At 46.8% G+C, this 16,927-nt stretch overlaps 1 protein-coding gene across 1 annotated transcript in view; it reads left to right on the forward strand.

Annotated features, from left to right (window-relative positions):
• Nucleotides 1-16,620, forward strand: part of LOC147892738 (rhodanese-like domain-containing protein 14, chloroplastic) — a 91,483-nt gene extending 74,863 nt beyond the window's left edge. The window contains exon 6 of the mRNA XM_087387687.1: nucleotides 16,218-16,620. Within this exon, the coding sequence (XP_087243813.1) occupies nucleotides 16,218-16,344 (127 nt within the window). The 3' untranslated portion in view covers nucleotides 16,345-16,620. The remainder of the gene's footprint in view (nucleotides 1-16,217) is intronic.
• The last annotated feature ends 307 nt before the right edge of the window (nucleotides 16,621-16,927 follow it).

Consider the following 16,927-nt stretch of genomic DNA (forward strand, 5'->3'; position numbering starts at 1 on the left):
GACATTCGCTCCCACCTCATGCATCACGTTCATTCGATGCGCCATTGCTCTCACATCCCATAGGCATTGGGAGGTCCACCACCTCTGCTGATGGCCCAATCACTGACATAAAATCTATCCAGTCTCTCTAGGAGTCTGCCTCCTTCCCTGCGGAAGCCCCACGAGAAGTCCAAGCTCCCATGCCAACGGCGGAAGGACAGGTCTCTCCAGCTATCCCTATCTCCTGTCGCGAAGATAAAGGAGTCCCACGCGGACTGCTCTGCCTGTGCCATACCTGTAAACTCTGGTCCTCTGCCTTGCTGGTCCTCCAAAGTCTCCAGATTGTTGAAGTCACCTCCAACAATCCAGGAATCCATGTCTGGGAGAATCCCTGTGAGTGTCCTCCAGAAAGTGGCTCTGCATTGGAGGTCTATGGGAGCATAGATGTTGAGGATTCCTATTTTGGAACCCTCCAACTCTAGGCCAACCCAAAGTGCACGGCCTGGAATCAACGTACCATGACCAAAAACTCCCTGGGCAAACAACTCACACACGGAAGTACAGACACTGCCACTCCTCCCCTGTGCACCAATCGAGGGCTCCCAATAAGTGTGAGAGCGTCCAGGGAGGATCTTCCCGTAGCTACGGGAATGAGCCACTGAAAGCTTATGCTCCTGGAGCAGAAGTATATCCAAGCGACCAATCACTGCTGGCTGAAGTTCCTGTCTCAAGATGAGCTTCCTAGGACCACGGGTGCCAGAAGAATGAAACCCGTTCACGTTCCAGGAGACAAGGTGTAAGCTCATGATGAGGACTGGTAGGCTGCGAACAACTGTATGCTCGCGGCTGATGTCGATGAAGAAGCTGACATTTTGGAATGGAGGCGCTGACGCTTTTGAGAGGGTTTGGAGGGGGAGGCGGGGTCGTCCTGCCCGTTCTTCAAAACTTTTAGCAAAGGCGTGAGGCCTTTAGTGCCATGGACAAACGCTTTCTCGAGCCAACTCGAGATCTCTGAGGTCGTCATCCCGTAGAAGGCTCGGAGTTTCTGAGGAGTCCAGGCTCTGACATCCTGGGGAAGGGCCACGACAGAGGGGGCCTGAGGGATCACAATCAATCTGAAGCGCTTGGCGGCGCAGCGCCACCGCAGGCGCACGTCACCCTTGGACCACTCAGTCTCGAGAAGCTGTCCACCCGCCGATGGGCCTATCCAGGAGCAAACCTGAGCCTGCGTCTGCTCTCTGAGAGCCTCCCAGACCGAGTCGTCTGTCCAAGTCTCGGTGCCGTCGCTGAGAAATGTGAAAGCAAAGCTAGGGCCATCCCTCGGGGCCAAGGCTGCGATCTTCTCATCCGCCCCTTTACGGAGCAGGAAGATACTGATGTCGAAACAAGCAGGGAAGGTCCCAAGGTCAGCCACATCCAAGTAGTCCCAGGGACCAGATCTGTAGAAGTCGCGAGGAAGCTCTCTCTCCTGAAGCTGAGGCCCGCCAGAGTCTGCAACTGAGGGGGTCGGGCTAGCAGACAGGGAAGACTGCTCTAGGGGTGGTGTAGACTCGGGGTGTCCTGCCTGGGGTGGGGAAGGGGGAGGAGGCTGAGGGGTAGGCAACTCAGACTCCACGGAAGCGACTAGCGGGGGGGGCGGAGGAGGGGGAGTGGGGGCTGCCCGCGGCTGAGGAACCGTCGGTGCAGCTGACACTGCAGGAGAGCTAAGAGGGGCGGGGGGGGGGGGGTGGGGCTGAAACTGGGACTGGGGCTGAGGAGGAAGAGGAGGGGGCTGAAGAGGAAGAGGCGGGGGCTGGTGCTGCGGGTCGGGAAGAGGGGGGTGCGACTGGGGAAGGGGCTGGGGCTGAGTGGAAGGGGGCTGGGGAGCGGAAGAGAGGGGGACCTGAGGCTGCGGAGGGTGGGCTACAGTCGAAGAAGAAGCTCTCCCAGGACCCTGGGGCGGCTGCCTGTCAGGTCTCTGAGGCGCTGCTGTAGGTTGGGTAACCTCTGCCTCCTTGCCTTTTTCAGAAATCTTCTTATTCTTTCCTCTTTTCCTTCTGACCTCGGTCCAGCCGCCAGCCATCTCTGGACCGGACTTCGGCTGCCTCTGCTCCTCCTGACGTGGCTGCTCGGAGGGGGGGGGAGGGGGCAGAGGGGGGGGGGGCGGGGGAGGGGAGGCCGAGAGGAGCTGGAGAATCGTGGACAAATAGTAGCCAGGTGCCCAAAGCCGTGACACCTCAGGCACTGGCCTGGCTGTCCTGTGACTACCATGCTCTGAGTAATGCTCATCTGTCACGATCTCAATCACTGCAGGGAGAGTCGCAGGGTCTACTACAGCCACACGGACTCGGGGGGCTCCTGCCGCAGTAACCGCGTCGACGAAAGTGTCATGCATTACCCAGCCAAAGTGGGAGCCCAGGTCCCTGACTATCGGCCGCAACTCAGCCGCAAGGCCTAGAAAAACTAGCGTCACTGGGTGGCGAGGTATGCGGAAATGAGCATCAAAATCCGCTGCGCTGAATCCACGGTACCAAGGGACTATCATGATGATCTTTCCATCCACAGATGTGGGGGAACCAGCAATCAGGTTGCTCGCAGCTTTCGCAGTGGAGAGTTTAAGCCAGAAGATGCCCCTTCCCATAAGGGCCACCTCCTTGATGTGGCTGTCCTCTCTAGCATGAGAGTCAGTCCCTGATGGCTGATCTGGAGGGAGAGTGTCGAATGACTCTGCCATAGACGGAAGTAAGGGCAAAGTCATTGGCAACCTCTTGTACCCGGGACGACTGTTGCTCTGTCAAGATAACGCGGTAGGCATCTGGAGAGGGAGGGTCCGGCTGGGCCTCCGGTTCCGGGCAGGGAGCCGCCATACCGCCAAGACAAACTGCGAGACCTCCGATGAAGAAGAGGCTGCCACCAAAAAGGGGGGGAGATAGACGAGGGGGTGGAGCCTGGGTGTGACGGAGAAGGGTGAGGCGAGACGAATCGAGGCGGGTGGGGGAAGTGGAGGCGAAGGCAAGGGCGGAGGCGAAAGGCGGAAGGGGTGGAGGGCGGAAGGCGGAGGCGAGAGCGGAGGCAGAGGTCGAAGGCGAGGGGGAGGGGCGGCGGTGGAAGCGAGGGCGAGGGGCGGAGGGGGAGGGGCGAGGGCGAGGGGCAGGGGCGGAGGTCGGGGGGCGGAGGGGGGTGAAGGGCGAGGGCGGAGGGCGGGGGGGTGAAGGCGAGGGGGCGGGGCGGAAGGGCGGAGGGGCGAGGGGCGAGCGGGCGGGCGGAGAGCGAGGCGAGGGGCGGGGGCGTAGCGAGGGGCGAGGTGAGGTGGAGGGGCGAGGCAGGGGGCGGGCAGAGGGGCGAGGCGAGGGGCGGGGGGGTAAAGGCGAGGGGCGAGGCGAGAGGTGAGGCGAGGGTCGAGGGGCGAAGGGGAGAGGGGGTGAGGGCGTGGAGGCAGGCTGAGGCGGGGGTGTGCGGCGAGGGCAAGGGGGGTAAGGTGAGAGCGAGGGGGGCGAGGGCGAGGGAGAGAGGCGAAGGAGGGTAGGGAGGTAGAGGCTGCGGGAGGGAGGGAGGGGGGCTCGCAGGAGCTTAGAGTCTATAGGTTGCCAGGGATGTCCTCTTGCCCCGTTTGTTTTTCTGTTTGTGGCAGAAGCTATGAGTATCTACATTAGATCTCAAGCTGATATATATGGGCTGAGGCTTCCTATCTGCCGGGAAGAAGAGCTCCTGAATAGTGAGTTGGCAGATGACACGGCTGTTTTTTTGGATGCCTCCCCCAGGACACTCACTTCCTTCCGGACAGCAGCCTTGGATTTGTTTTGCACGGCTATAGGTGCACACATTAATTGGCATAAATCCAGTGGTTTTTGGATTTGCGAGGGTGACACCCCGGATTGGGGTAATGATATTGGCTTCACTTGGGTACAGAGGGGCTTCTCCGTCAGATATTTGGGCTGCCAGGTTGGGGTGGGCATCTCTCCCTCACAACAGTTTGCTCCGGTGTTGGAAAGCATCAGAAGAAAGCTCCTTTTCTGGAGCTCAGCCAAACTTGACTTGGCCTCCAGGGTGGTGGTGGTTAACCAGGTTCTTCTAGCCACAGCATGGTTTGTATGCTCTTGTTGGTGCCACTCTAGGGATTGTATCACTCAGCTTAAGAGGCCTGTACAAAACTTTTTATGGAGTGGTCTAGATGGCACAACTGATGTTACAGCCAGGGTGGCTTGGGAGACCTTGATTCTTCCTACAAGAGAAGGGGGTTTGAATATCATTGACCCAGATCTACAGTGCAGAGCTTTACTCTGCAAGTTCGTTGTGAGAGGGCTTATGCCAGGACAAGAGCCTTGGAAGGGTTTTTTTATCAGATGCATACAGTCTCGCACGCCCACTTCAGGAGAGGATTGGACACACAGTACTAGATGGGTTTTCACCACAACCCACCTCAGGTCTCCCTTTTCCCCTCTTATGGTTGCTATCCTGAAAGCATGGGCCAGCTTCAGGAGTACTCTTCGCAGGATTCCCCCATCCACCCGTGAAGAGATTGAAAGGCAGCCTATCATGTGGAATGATAGGATTTTGGATGAGCTTGGCAGACCTTTTGGAGCTTCTCCTTACATGCAGTGGCCAAGATGGGAGAGGGGCCTTGCATCTATAGTGGGAGCATGGAAAGCCGTCAGGAAGCTTCTTGCAGACCAACGGGCCCATATGGTTCTTAACCTCATAGGGAGTGGAGGGAGAGTCCAACAGATTGATGCAGCCTTGCCCTTGGATTGGGTGGACACAGATGACATGCCTATTACTTGCTCCACCTGGATGGGGGCATTTTCCAGATTGGGAGTTCCTTTACAAGTGATTGCTTTTCTTGACCCACATGAGGATGCCTTAGCATTTGATGTTTCTTCAGGGGGCAGGCTGTCCAGATCCACAGACGATATCTTGTTGGAGGTACCGTTTCAGCCAGTCAAGATAGTGGGCTTCATGGAGCATGGCTCTCTTTCACAGTGGTACTTGGATCTTGACCCCCGCTTCTCCTCGCCCTTGGCTCATGGAGGCTGTGGCTCTATGGAGGTGTCCCAATTAAGTTTTTGCAGTGGGACCCTGGGGAATGGGAATGGATAGATGAAGGGCATCGAGAGAAGGGCATCCCCTTCTTTTGTACACGGTCAGTAATGCCAGGAAATTCCAGCTCAGCTCTAGGGGTTGGAAGCCTACCAGAGCTCCTCATTGGGAGAACTTTCAGATTTCTGCTGACTTGCAGAGAATTTTTGGGCAGAGGCTCTGGAAATCCCACCGGAATAGAAAAATCACTCTCTTCTTTTGGCTTTCTATTCATGGTGGGATAGCAGTGAACCATTGGAGATCCAAGTTTGGAGCTGTGACCCTTCTTGCCCTCGCTGCCTTTTTGCTTTGGAGACAATACAACACTGCCTATGGGATTGCAGACAGGTGAGAATCATATGGAAGGGGATTGCAAGACTTTTCAGCACTTTTGTTCGCCTACCTTTCTATATGACCTAGGGATCAGTGGCTTGGCTTACACTTTCAGGGCCCCAGGTATTTTTTAAGAGACTCGACTCTTCTTGTGCTCTTCACATCCGACGACACCTTGTGGAGTCGTGCTCTCTAGAGGATGTTCCGGCCACTCTTTTCAGGGCTGCTCACGACTCTCCATGGGAGATCCTAGCTAGCATTGCAGCATGGCACATTTGGAGAGCCAGATGCACTGAGGCTTTGGAGGGTTCTCAGGTTTACCCTTCTCAGATCTTGGCCAGTACTTGGACATATACGATACATACTCTGATGGCCATTTGGGCGACCATGCAAGGATCATCTCGAGCAGCCTCCTCCAGGAGAGTTACTTTTCTCAGAGATTGGAGAGATTCTCCCTTCTTTGCTGAGACTTCTACAGGGTTGAGATGGCATTTTCAGCCTCAGCTTTGGTTTCTTTCTACCTCATTTCTCTGAGGTGTTTTTATTACATGCCTAGCATGGTGTATTTCCGCACAGAGCTTGCTCTAGCGGATTTCTTTCTTACTTAATAGAAGTCTCTTTTTTGGGGGGGAAAAAAAAAGCTAGGGCCTACTTTCTAAAAGCTACTTTTACAAAAAAAACCCAAGCTTTTTAGGCGTTCTTTTTAAATCTGGTGATTTTGGTGCCTTTTTTATCTCGTGGGCCCTCCTTTTAAAGAGGTGCCCCACTTGTCCATGCTTTTAGGCCTCGTGGGACGTGCTTTTTGTGTATTTCTCCCCACTCGTGGGTTCTTTTTGTAGTCTCTTAGGTCCTACACATTGCACAAACAAGTTCCAACACTTTAACCCATTAGAAGCTAGCGAAATGCATGCATTCCTAGTTCTTGGACTAATCCTAGTCCCTTGTGGGCATCCCCGCAGTTCTCTTTTACCATGCAAAGAAAAAGTAAATATTCTAGCGAACCAAAGTTAATTTTCTTTGACCATATCAATCTGATAAAGATTCGTCTTTATTTCTTGGGAGAGATACCAATTGGTGACATCCCCTCGCCTTCTAATCAGTTTTCCTCAACTGAAAAGCTTCTTGATATAGCTATACAACTTGGGGATACCTCCTCTCTTGGCATCAATTGCTTAATAGTTCTAGTACTGGGCAAGATACCCATAGATAAGCTTGCCTTTGGGTGCTTTTCTTCTTTGTGTGGTACACAGTGTGTTCTTGTTGGAGGGCCTCCTCCATCTCTTCCACCTAAAGTGGATCTTGGCATCTGGTAACTTTTGATCATTGACTTGGATCAGTCTTGTGGCATTCTCTGCTCCTTTTGGCCGAGGGCTTTCGAGGGTACTAGGCAGCCACACGCCCCTCTTTTTGCATCTAAAACACTTGCTTTCTGCACGGAGATTCTTACTTTTCTTTGGCATTTCTTGCTCTTTAAGAGCATTGGGCAGCCATAGGCCCTTCTTTTTCTTGGCATTTCTTGCTCTTTAAAAGCACTGGGCAGCCATAGGCCCTCCTTTTTCTTGGTGTTTCCTGCTCTTTAAGAGCACTGGCAGCCATAGGCCCTTCTTTCTGATTCTGGGATGGATTATTCCTTCCAGGAATTTTCCATGCCACTGCTATGCAATAATCCTTTTGCTATGATCAACCCACCTGAGTCCTTTTGATGTGGTGCCATTCTCGATCATATCAATATTCTTGGTCCGAATTCCTTGGAATGACAAAGCTCTTGACATCTCTATTTCTAAGAAGAAACATGTCTATAGATACACTCAGAAAAGTTTCCCATCTAGTACTTATATGTCCTTTCTTGGAAAATCCATGCCCCTTTCACTTGGAGTTGATTGCTTCTTCGACTTTCATGAGCCAGACTAGAGATAGTTCTGAAATGATTGCTTCTTCCAAGGGCTCTGTATTCCCCTTAGCTTCTTTGGTTGTAACTCCATCTTAAATCCGAATAAAAAGGAAGCCATAAATCACATGGCCAATATTTGGGCATATCTTGGCTTCTCATTCATGAGAGGTTTCTTCCTCAAAAAAATTCAAGAAAACAGTCCACTTTTCTCTTTGTATTGCCATACAAGGATTAGATCCTCGTAAGGCAAACTTTATCAACATAGCCTTAATAAAACTATTTCTTGAAATCTTTCCATATCCTCTTTCTTTGAGAATCCACTCAAATCTTTTTAACTGAAGTGTCCTTTTGGCCATAGTAATCCAGGAGAAACCATAAGAGTTCTTGTATAAAACAAATCCCATTGGAAACTATTGAATAATAGAATCCTGTGGGTCAATAATGACCATAAAATGCTGCCATATTGAGGGCTGATATTCCATAACAAGAAAACAACAAAACTGAGTATCATACTAAAACTGCTCTGGAACTGAGATAATATAACTTGAAACTTGAAGTACTTATTCTTTTGTCTTGGTAGACCAAACAAATAGTCCATAGCCTTGACCACATAGGTCACAAAAAACTGGTTCCATAATAGAGACTATATCACTCGTGTACAATAACTTGGAATCCTTTAAAACTGAAATATAACTCGGAATAACTAGCTTGTCCAATCAAGGAATACTTTAGGACCACATATGTATGTATAAGCAATCTTGTGTGTTTGGCTTTTGATTCTTGAAACAATTAAGGAAACAACACACTTCTTTCCTTGTAAGATAATGTAGGCTCACGGGAGCAAAAGGATGCACAAGAGTGGAGCAAGAAGTGGAAGCCGTCACATCAACTAGAAGAATGAAAATGAAAGTACAAAGTACTATAAAAGAGAACCCTAGGACCTAGTGTCCTAGTGGTACCACTAGGACTAGGTGTCATAAGACACTAAAAGTACTTGGTGACCTAAGTGCCAATAACGAAAGCTACATGGCACATACTAGGGCGCAGAGGGCATCAATACGACCGGGAGAAGATGGCCTACAAACCCCCCTCCATGGTATGGGCTGAAGTATTCTGGAAACGTCAAAGGGAACCAAGTGTAAAGCCTGTCGAAAGACTTTGAACTTGGGACGAGGAAGTGCCTTTGTAAACATATCTGCTATGTTGTACTCTGTGGGAAGGTAGGACAACTCTATGTCTCCTGCTGACAACCGCTCTCGAACATAATGATAGTGAACTTCAATGTGCTTGGTACGCGCATGAAACACTGGATTACGCACAATGGCCAAAGCACTCTAGCTATCAGTGTAGACCATAATGGAGGATGTCTGGCGAATACCAAGATCTGTAAGTAACTATCGAAGCTAGACACACTCTATTGTAGCGGTGAAGTCTGCCCTGTACTCAGTCTCACAGCTGGATGTGGCAACTGTTGGTTGCTTCTTCTGAGCCAAGAGATACATGAACTGCCAAGCAAAAAACAATTGCTGGTATGTGACACTCTGGTGTCGGAACAACCTGCCCAATCACTATCCGTGTAAGCATGCATGGTAAGTGAACCCTGATCACCATAGAAGAGGACTAAATCCTGAGTGCCTCTGAGATATCTGAAGACTCTCTTCACTGCCTGCCAATGCTCTGAACTGGGCATGTGCATGAACATTCTGAGCTGGGATACTGCATACTGTAAGTCAGGTATGGTGTGGCATAAGTAAATGAGACATCCAACAGCGTGCTGGTAAAGAGTGATATCACATGGTGGGCTCCCATCATGAGCTGAAAAGTTGAAGCCAGGGTCCACTGGAGTAGAGATTGGCTTGCAATCCTCAAACTGAAAATGATCAAGGAGTTGTCCAATATACTTGGACTGTGACATCATGATACCCCCCTCAACATGAGCAAACTGAATGCCCAAATAATAGTGTAGCTGTCCCATATCTGACATTATAAAAGATTGCTGCAAATCAGCCTTGAAATCTGCAATATGCTGAGTATCAGGGCTCGTGATCAGCATGTCATCCACATATAAAATCAGCACATAGTTGGCACACATCATTGCATCAAGCCAAAATTTATTGGGCAAGGACTTGGCCATAAGCATGCATCTGGCCATCTCCATAGCGGACATGTTCTTTCTTTTGGGAACAGGATTATGCTAAGGAGTGTAAGGAGTAGTGCATGAGTGAACAATGTCCCGTGAAGCCAAAAATGCATCAAACTTCTTTGACATATACTCTCCCCCCCTATTTGTGTTGAGGGTGACAAGCTTGCATCTTGATTCATTCTTAACCGTATTCAGCCACCTCTGAAAGCATGAAAACACTTCAAATTGGCTTTTAAAGCATATACCCAGTAATATCTTGTGAAGTCATCAATTAGAGTCATGAAATATTTGTACCCCCCGATGGCATATGTCCTCATTGGGCCACAGACATCACTGTGCACTAGCTGCAATTTCCTTTGTGAGAATTTTGGACAATTCTTTTGAAAAGGAAACCGATGCATCTTACCCAAAAGACAACCCTCACACACATGTTTGGAAACTGTGTGAGTTTGAGGTACATCATTTGCCATGCCCTGTGAATGTAACTTGGCAAGAGCTCTATAATTGAGATGACCCATTCTCTCATGCCAAAGATGAGTTTCAGCAAGCTGTGAATCTGAAATAGCAAATGCTTCAATAGAAAGTGCAGCTGAGTGATAATCAAGGTGATAAAGCCCCTTTTTCAAAGTGCCAGTGAGAACTATGGCATTGTCATCACGAAGATCATATACTAAGCATCTGTATCCATCAAATATCACTCTAAAACCTGAAGTGGCAATTGCTGAAATTGAAATCAAGTTGACTTCAATTCTAGGCACAAAAAGAACATTTGTCAAAGTGACAGGATGGCTTGAAATGGATGTGAGCTGCACATCTCCAATTCCTTTTACAGCATAGGAAGCATTATTAGCACATGTGATAGTCCCCCCTCGAGGTGTATTAGCTAAGGAATGAAACAACTGTCTACAAGAGGTGACGTGCTTGGAAGCACCACTATCAAAATACCAAGACTAAGCATCATTAGTAGTAAAGAATGCATCAACTTTGGAGGGATCAAAAGAGCAATGGACAGCCCATGCCCAATTATCCTGGAGAGCATGTGCATGTGAGGCATCTGCTGGCTCATGGGTTTCAGTTGCATGTGAGGCATTGATTGTCAATCCTGCTTTCTTTTTCTCCGAAGCAATGCGCTTCCTGCATTCTGAAATTTCATGCTCTGGCTTGCGACAATAGTTGCATCTTTTCTTCTTTGACTTATCTGCTGTATTTTGAGATGTATTGGAGGAATTGCCACTGTTAGGCGCATATTTAGGCTTGCCCATAGGCTTGGAAGCCTTGCCTTTTCATGTCTGTTATGAAGCAAATGCATGACCATGAATAGTAGCTTGCCTATTAGCACAACGACTTTGCTCTTCTTGCAAAAGCAAAGTGACTAACTGACCAAAGGAGTAGTGGTCTGGATTACCCATGGCCACTAGTCGAAGGGTTGTAGCAAACCCTTGATATGTATCTAGCAGCCCATTCAATGTGGTACTGACAAGTTGAGAATTTGGCACCACCTCATCAATATTGGCAAGTTGTTCCATGAGGTCCTTGACCTTTGTCAAGTATGCATCCATAGAGTCACCTTCATTCATGCTAACTTCCTGCAATTGCCTTCTTAAATATGCAACATGTGCCTCATTGCGAATCTGATAAAGAGAAGCAAATTTGTCCCAAGCATCCTTTGCTGTCCTTCATGATCGGATGTGTGGAATAATTTTTCTCTTGCATGATAAAGTAATATAGGAATGTGCATTTGCATCTCTTGCATCCCATCTTGTTTGTTCCTGAGTTGGAGGAGCAGCAACGGGGGTGCGAGAGGATAAAGCATCAGGAGGAGTACCCTCTGCAGAGGGACCAGCAGTAGGGGCAGCCACTGTAGCATTGGCTGGCCTTAGATCAACCCTAGAAACAATGTTCCAAAAATGCCTTGTAACAAGAATATGTTTCATGAGATAGGACCACATCGGATAGTTGGTGCCATCCAACTTATCATCTTCATGAAGAATGCCAAATAAATCATGATTGTTGCCAGTCATTGCAAATGGCACAAGTCAAAAAGCACTGTCAAAGTGACCCAAAAGATAGCCTCAAGGCTTGCAACTGCAAAAAATAGGACTTGCTGTCCAAATCTGGAAAAGCCCCAAAATAAGCTGTAATTTGCAAATGTGATCAAATGGCCTGCAATTTCTTGCCAAATTCACTGCAAATCTGAAAGTATTGTGCAATCTGCCTGCACTAGACCCAAAAGCCCCAATTTGTAGAGCAAAACTGAGCCAAAAATGAGGCAAATTCAGGAAAGCCCCAAATTGTCTACAAATCTACAATCTACCTGCAAAATTGTAGCCTGAATGAAAAGCCCCAAATGTTACCAAAAATTGCAGATTTACTGCAATGTCTGCTCCCAAAATCGAAGCCAAACAATGGCTGAATGCATAGCTGAGCCTGCAAGTACAAAACAGTACAGATGGAACTGTACGGTCAAATTTGACGCAGAAGTACAGACTGTACAGACGGTCGTATGGAACTGTACGGACAAAATCCATTTTTTTAAAACAGCTGATGCGCTGTATGGAAATCTGTACGATTGTATGGGGACTGTACAGTATCGTACAGACAGCAAGTCCTATGGTCGCGCCGGAGTTGTGTGAGACGTCTGGTAGCTGACCTTGACGTTGGAGCTGAAGTGTGGGAGCTGGAGCTGGAGCTGGAAGCAAGAAGCTAGGAGTAGGGAGTAGGTTCGGGAAGGAAGTGCTTTGATACCATTGTAGGCTCACGGAAGCAAAAGGATGCACAAGAGTGGAGCAAGAAGTGGAAGCTATCACATCAACTAGAAGAATGAAAATGAAAGTACAAAGTACTATAAAAGAGAACCCTAGGACCTAGTGTCCTAGTGGTACCACTAGTACTAGGTGTCATTAGACACTAAAAGTACTAGGTGACCTAAGTGCCATTAACTAAAGCTACATGGCACATAGCAGGGCCCAGAGGGCATCAATACGATCGGGAGAAGATGGCCTACAGAGACAAGGGTCAGGTCTTTAAATAAAGATAAATCAAACTTCATAATCGTGAAAGAAATACTTAGCTTTAGATTTCTCATAATAGCTCTGAAAGCTCTTTGTCCAATGAAAAGCTTTCACTAAGAAGTGGTTCTTTCTTGCTTTTGCCAATTGATAGGAATCCTCATCCTGGAATCTTCTCCCCTTCATCTTGCAATCTTTCTTAGGTGCTTGTACTTGTGAGGGCTGAGTGGCCGCGTCCATGATGAGAAAAATGAAATAGCAACTGTTGCTTTTTGTTGCTTTTACGGCTCTCTTTTTTACGCCGCTTTGGAGAAAAGAAGGCCACGTGTGCACAAAAAGCGGGTGCTTTTTTGGAGAAGTAGATGCTTTTTGTGAAAAGCAAGTGCTTTTTTTTTGCTGGGAGAATTCTGAGCAAGCGATTATAAGCACGTCACCAAAGATGACGACAGGATGAAGGCCTTTCCCACTTGATAGATCACATAGAGAAGAAAACAGCCCAAGAGATAGGGCGATAGAGAGAGAAGAGAGGTCTCTGGCCAAGACGAATTTGTGCCTCTTGAAAGATGTGCCTCAGCTCCTAGCCTCCAAATAGGAGTACCCTACCTTCCTGGATGTGTATTAGCTCACAAACAGGATCGCCTCTCGAGCAAGAATCAGGTCACAATTGGTGCGCCTCACTCTCCAGCACTTGAATTGATTAAAAAACAGGTGTGCATCACCTTGATTCACAGCTGTGTGCTAGCCTTGGACCGTTTCCATTAAGGAAAGTGAAAATCCTATGCTCTGATACCATTGAAACTGGACCCAAAACCCTAAAACGAACTGTATTCAGCTTTGAAACCCCAAAAACGAATCACTGCTGGTAGAAACGCACCTGGATCTTCGATTTGCGGCAGCAGATAGTTGCCAAGACTAGATCTCGAATTTCATAGATAATAGGGAAAAACAGCATCTAATAGCTTCATCTGACGATGAGTAGTAGCAAATTTCCTCTGGGAATCAAAACGAACTGAGAGAGGGAGAGAAAGAACAAAGATTGCTACTTCCACGCAAAATATTTCACAAGAACTTCGCGATAGAAACTGGAGAACACAAACTGAAATCTGAAAATCAGAATTGCAGCACTTATCTCAAAGATTCTTCGTGATAGAACAGAGGGAGAGAAGGAGATGCAGCACGCACAACACTAGGGCCGAGAAATAAGGGCTGGACCCCCCCGAAGGTGTTTATTGTAATAGAATAATACTTTGTACAACTGGCTCTGAAAAGAGCATGAAGCTGAGTACAACTCTTGAATGAATCTAGGAGGCCTGGGGCCTTTCTTTTATAGACTAGGCCTAGCAAAAAGGTAGGGCCTACTTTCTAAAAGCTACTTTTACAAAAAAGCCTAGCTTTTTAGGCTTTCTTTTTAAATCTGGTGCTTTTGGTGCCTACACAAACTCATTAAAGGTTAGCGAAATGCATGCATTCCTAGTTCTTGGACTAATCCTAGTCCCTTGTGGGTGTCCCCACAATTCTCTTTTACCAATGCAAAGCAAAAGTATTCTTAGTTAATCAAAGTCAACATTCTTTGACGGAAGTCAATTCTAATAAAGATTATACTTTATTTCTTGAGAGAAGTACTAAATTGTGACACCAAACCTCTTGCCATGATTAAGCAAGAGAAGTTTTCCAATTTGACATGGTTGTGAAGCCTCATCCTCCATTATTGGGAGTGTTGGCAAAAGTGTTGAATTAAGGAGTCTTGGGGTCATTTGGTAAAATGTTAAGTCCTAATTTAGCACATCCATGATGTTACGTCATGGACAAAGATTAGAGATTTTTTAGGGGCCATAAGATGTGGCAAGATCCTACGTATATGAAGGAGATGAGTGCTACATGGCAGTTATCCAATGGTCTATCTCATGTGGCTTTGCCAAACAGACATGCACTCACCATGTCTTTCACTCTAGGGCAGCCAATCAAATGCAGGCCTTGCATCTATGATATGTTTTTGGTGCATTTTGGTTGGGCACATTGTATAAGTGTGCCACATAAGATGAGGATAAAGCCCTATCTTTTGTGAGAAGCCACCCTAAAGCTTCTCCCCCCTCACCTCCTCAACTAGGGTTTTCTATATGTGAGGTTCATTGTGTGTTTGCAATGTCTTGCTTCACATTCATTTGTATGCTTTCATTCTAACCAGTGTTGGAGTTTCCGTTGTTCACATTTGTGTGTGCATCTATCCTACTGGTATTTGTGTAAAGGGCACTTCAGACTACAAGGGCTCCATCTCAGTTTTCTTTCAAATGCAACCAATCGATGCTCGGTCAAGTTTCAGTACCATTGCTTCCAGGAGACGAATCAGGACAAACAGGTTGAGCTAGCCTAACTACACTATTGCAAAGAACATTTCTGACATGTTCATGAAAGCTTATTCCAAAGAGCAAATACAATTGGGCCCATAATCAGGCCAAGGAAAGAGGGTGTTAGAATAGGTGTAGCAATATGGCACAGGTCAAGTCATAGGATAGGACATTTTTGGTCCATTGTTATTAAGGAGGAATAAAGATTGCAATGGAGAGAGGTAGTTGTTGAAATTGCAGTAGTCTGAATGGCTATGAAAATGAGCACAGTTAAGCAAGTCACGCCAACCTTACTGCAGGTCACCCTTAGGAATTCTTGGCCACATGGAAGGGAGGAATGACCTACATGAAGAATGCAGCTTAATTCCGCAATCCTCTTATGAGGAACACTCCATGTTCCATCAAAGATATCCAAGGTGCAAAGAAGAGGAGTGAGCAGCAGTGGCAGTTCAATTTCCAGCCTAGCCTTGGCTGAGGTTTTGAAACGCTTCTTGTATCTTCAGTCTTCTTTGGGGGCACATATATTGTGGTTCCCTTATCTGCAGTTCCCTGTAGACTTTAGGGCAGATTTTAGTTTGTACCTGTTTGGTGTGATATCAGAGAGAGTTACAAGTTATGTTATCTAGTAGGACATTATTCACACCCTCATGGCCACTTGGAACAGGATTCAGCACTCTTCATGTGCTGCTGTGGCCGGGGGAGAGCTGCTTTCATGAGAGAGTGGGAACCCATTTTATTATTCGAATGGACTGCCACAGGGCCTTCATGGCATTCCCACTTCTGGCTTGGTTACACCAGCCTCAATTCTTTTCTGCATGATTTTGTATGAGGTTTTCACATGAGTTTATTGTGGTATTATGTAGTTGGGTCATAGTTAACAGAAGTTCACTCTCTTTTCTTTTCTTTTCTTTTTTGGGGGGGTGGGGGGGGCGGATATATTGGAGAGAGTGGTTATTCTATGACACGTCATATCCCTCTCACATAGCTCTCTTTGCATATCCTGAATGATATTCTGTCTCTACCAGTTCTGCACAAGGTTTTGTTTGCATGAAGTGCTGCAATTTGTCTGCCTGTAAAACATGAGCAAAGGGTGAGTCAGGACAACACTCTCCAGCACCAATCCCATTGCTTCTATTTCAGCTCTCAACATTGGGTCATTTATCCTTTTTGATATGAAAGACGCAAATAACTTTGGAGTTGTAAGGGTTGCTGAAAATGTGTGACGATATTGGGTTGAAAGTTCAATTTCAATATCACGTTAGATTGTAAGCTTAATATGGTGGTTGAATTGTTTGCGCTTCCTTGAATATTTGGTGGTTTCTAAAATCTTGGAACTCTTTGAGTTCACTTGTTTTCTCCTGAGTGTATTTTATTTGTAGTAAAAACCTGTTTCTCATGTAAGAACTCACAAATGAATGCAAATATACAATGTAGTGGTGATGCTTTCTTGATCATGTTTGTAGATCTTTGAAGGCAATATATGAGCTCCAAGAAGCTGGATTTACGAACATATATCATCTGAAAGATGGTCTCTATCAATGGATGCATCTAGGCTTACCGACCATAGGAACTGATGGTTATGAAGATTAAAGCTTCTTGGTCTTCTATGAAAAGATTCCCAGGTTTCTGTTTTTCTCACCCTTAATATTGTTTGGCTTTCACAGCAACCTTCACAAAAACCCTTTTGCTATCGTTTGAGAAAGGGAGTAAAAATTTGTGTGGATAAGATGAGAAGATGGATCCATGTATGCTATCCAAAAACATGATTAAAATGCATGTCTCCAAAAAGTAATGATCTCTCAAGACATTACTACGACATCTCACTCAAAAACAAAGTCATTAAAAGGCGTGAAGAAGTGGAAGGAGTTTAAGTGTGCCAAGTTTTAATGGTAAAGTTTCATGTTACAAATAAATGGGATTCTTTTAGTCTTGCGAAGACTAGTCATCATGAACTTGGTGTTGTGTGATATTTAATTGTGGACTTTTTTTTCTATACAAAGTGAACTATTGAAATTTGTAATCCATGAGCATTTGCAAGATGTGGTTTGCCAAATTTAGATCACATCAAATGTATCGAATTTGTATGTGGTATCCAATGTTAGCTATTCTGCTTGATAAATTTGGCAAAAATAAGGAAACCTTGAAGGAAGCAAGCACAATAGCAACTACTCAC

This window comes from Dipteris shenzhenensis, chromosome 16, assembly GCF_047967505.1.
Source record: "Dipteris shenzhenensis isolate YYH24624 ecotype China chromosome 16, Dip_SZ_1.0, whole genome shotgun sequence".
NCBI classification, from domain to species: Eukaryota; Viridiplantae; Streptophyta; class Polypodiopsida; order Gleicheniales; family Dipteridaceae; genus Dipteris; species Dipteris shenzhenensis.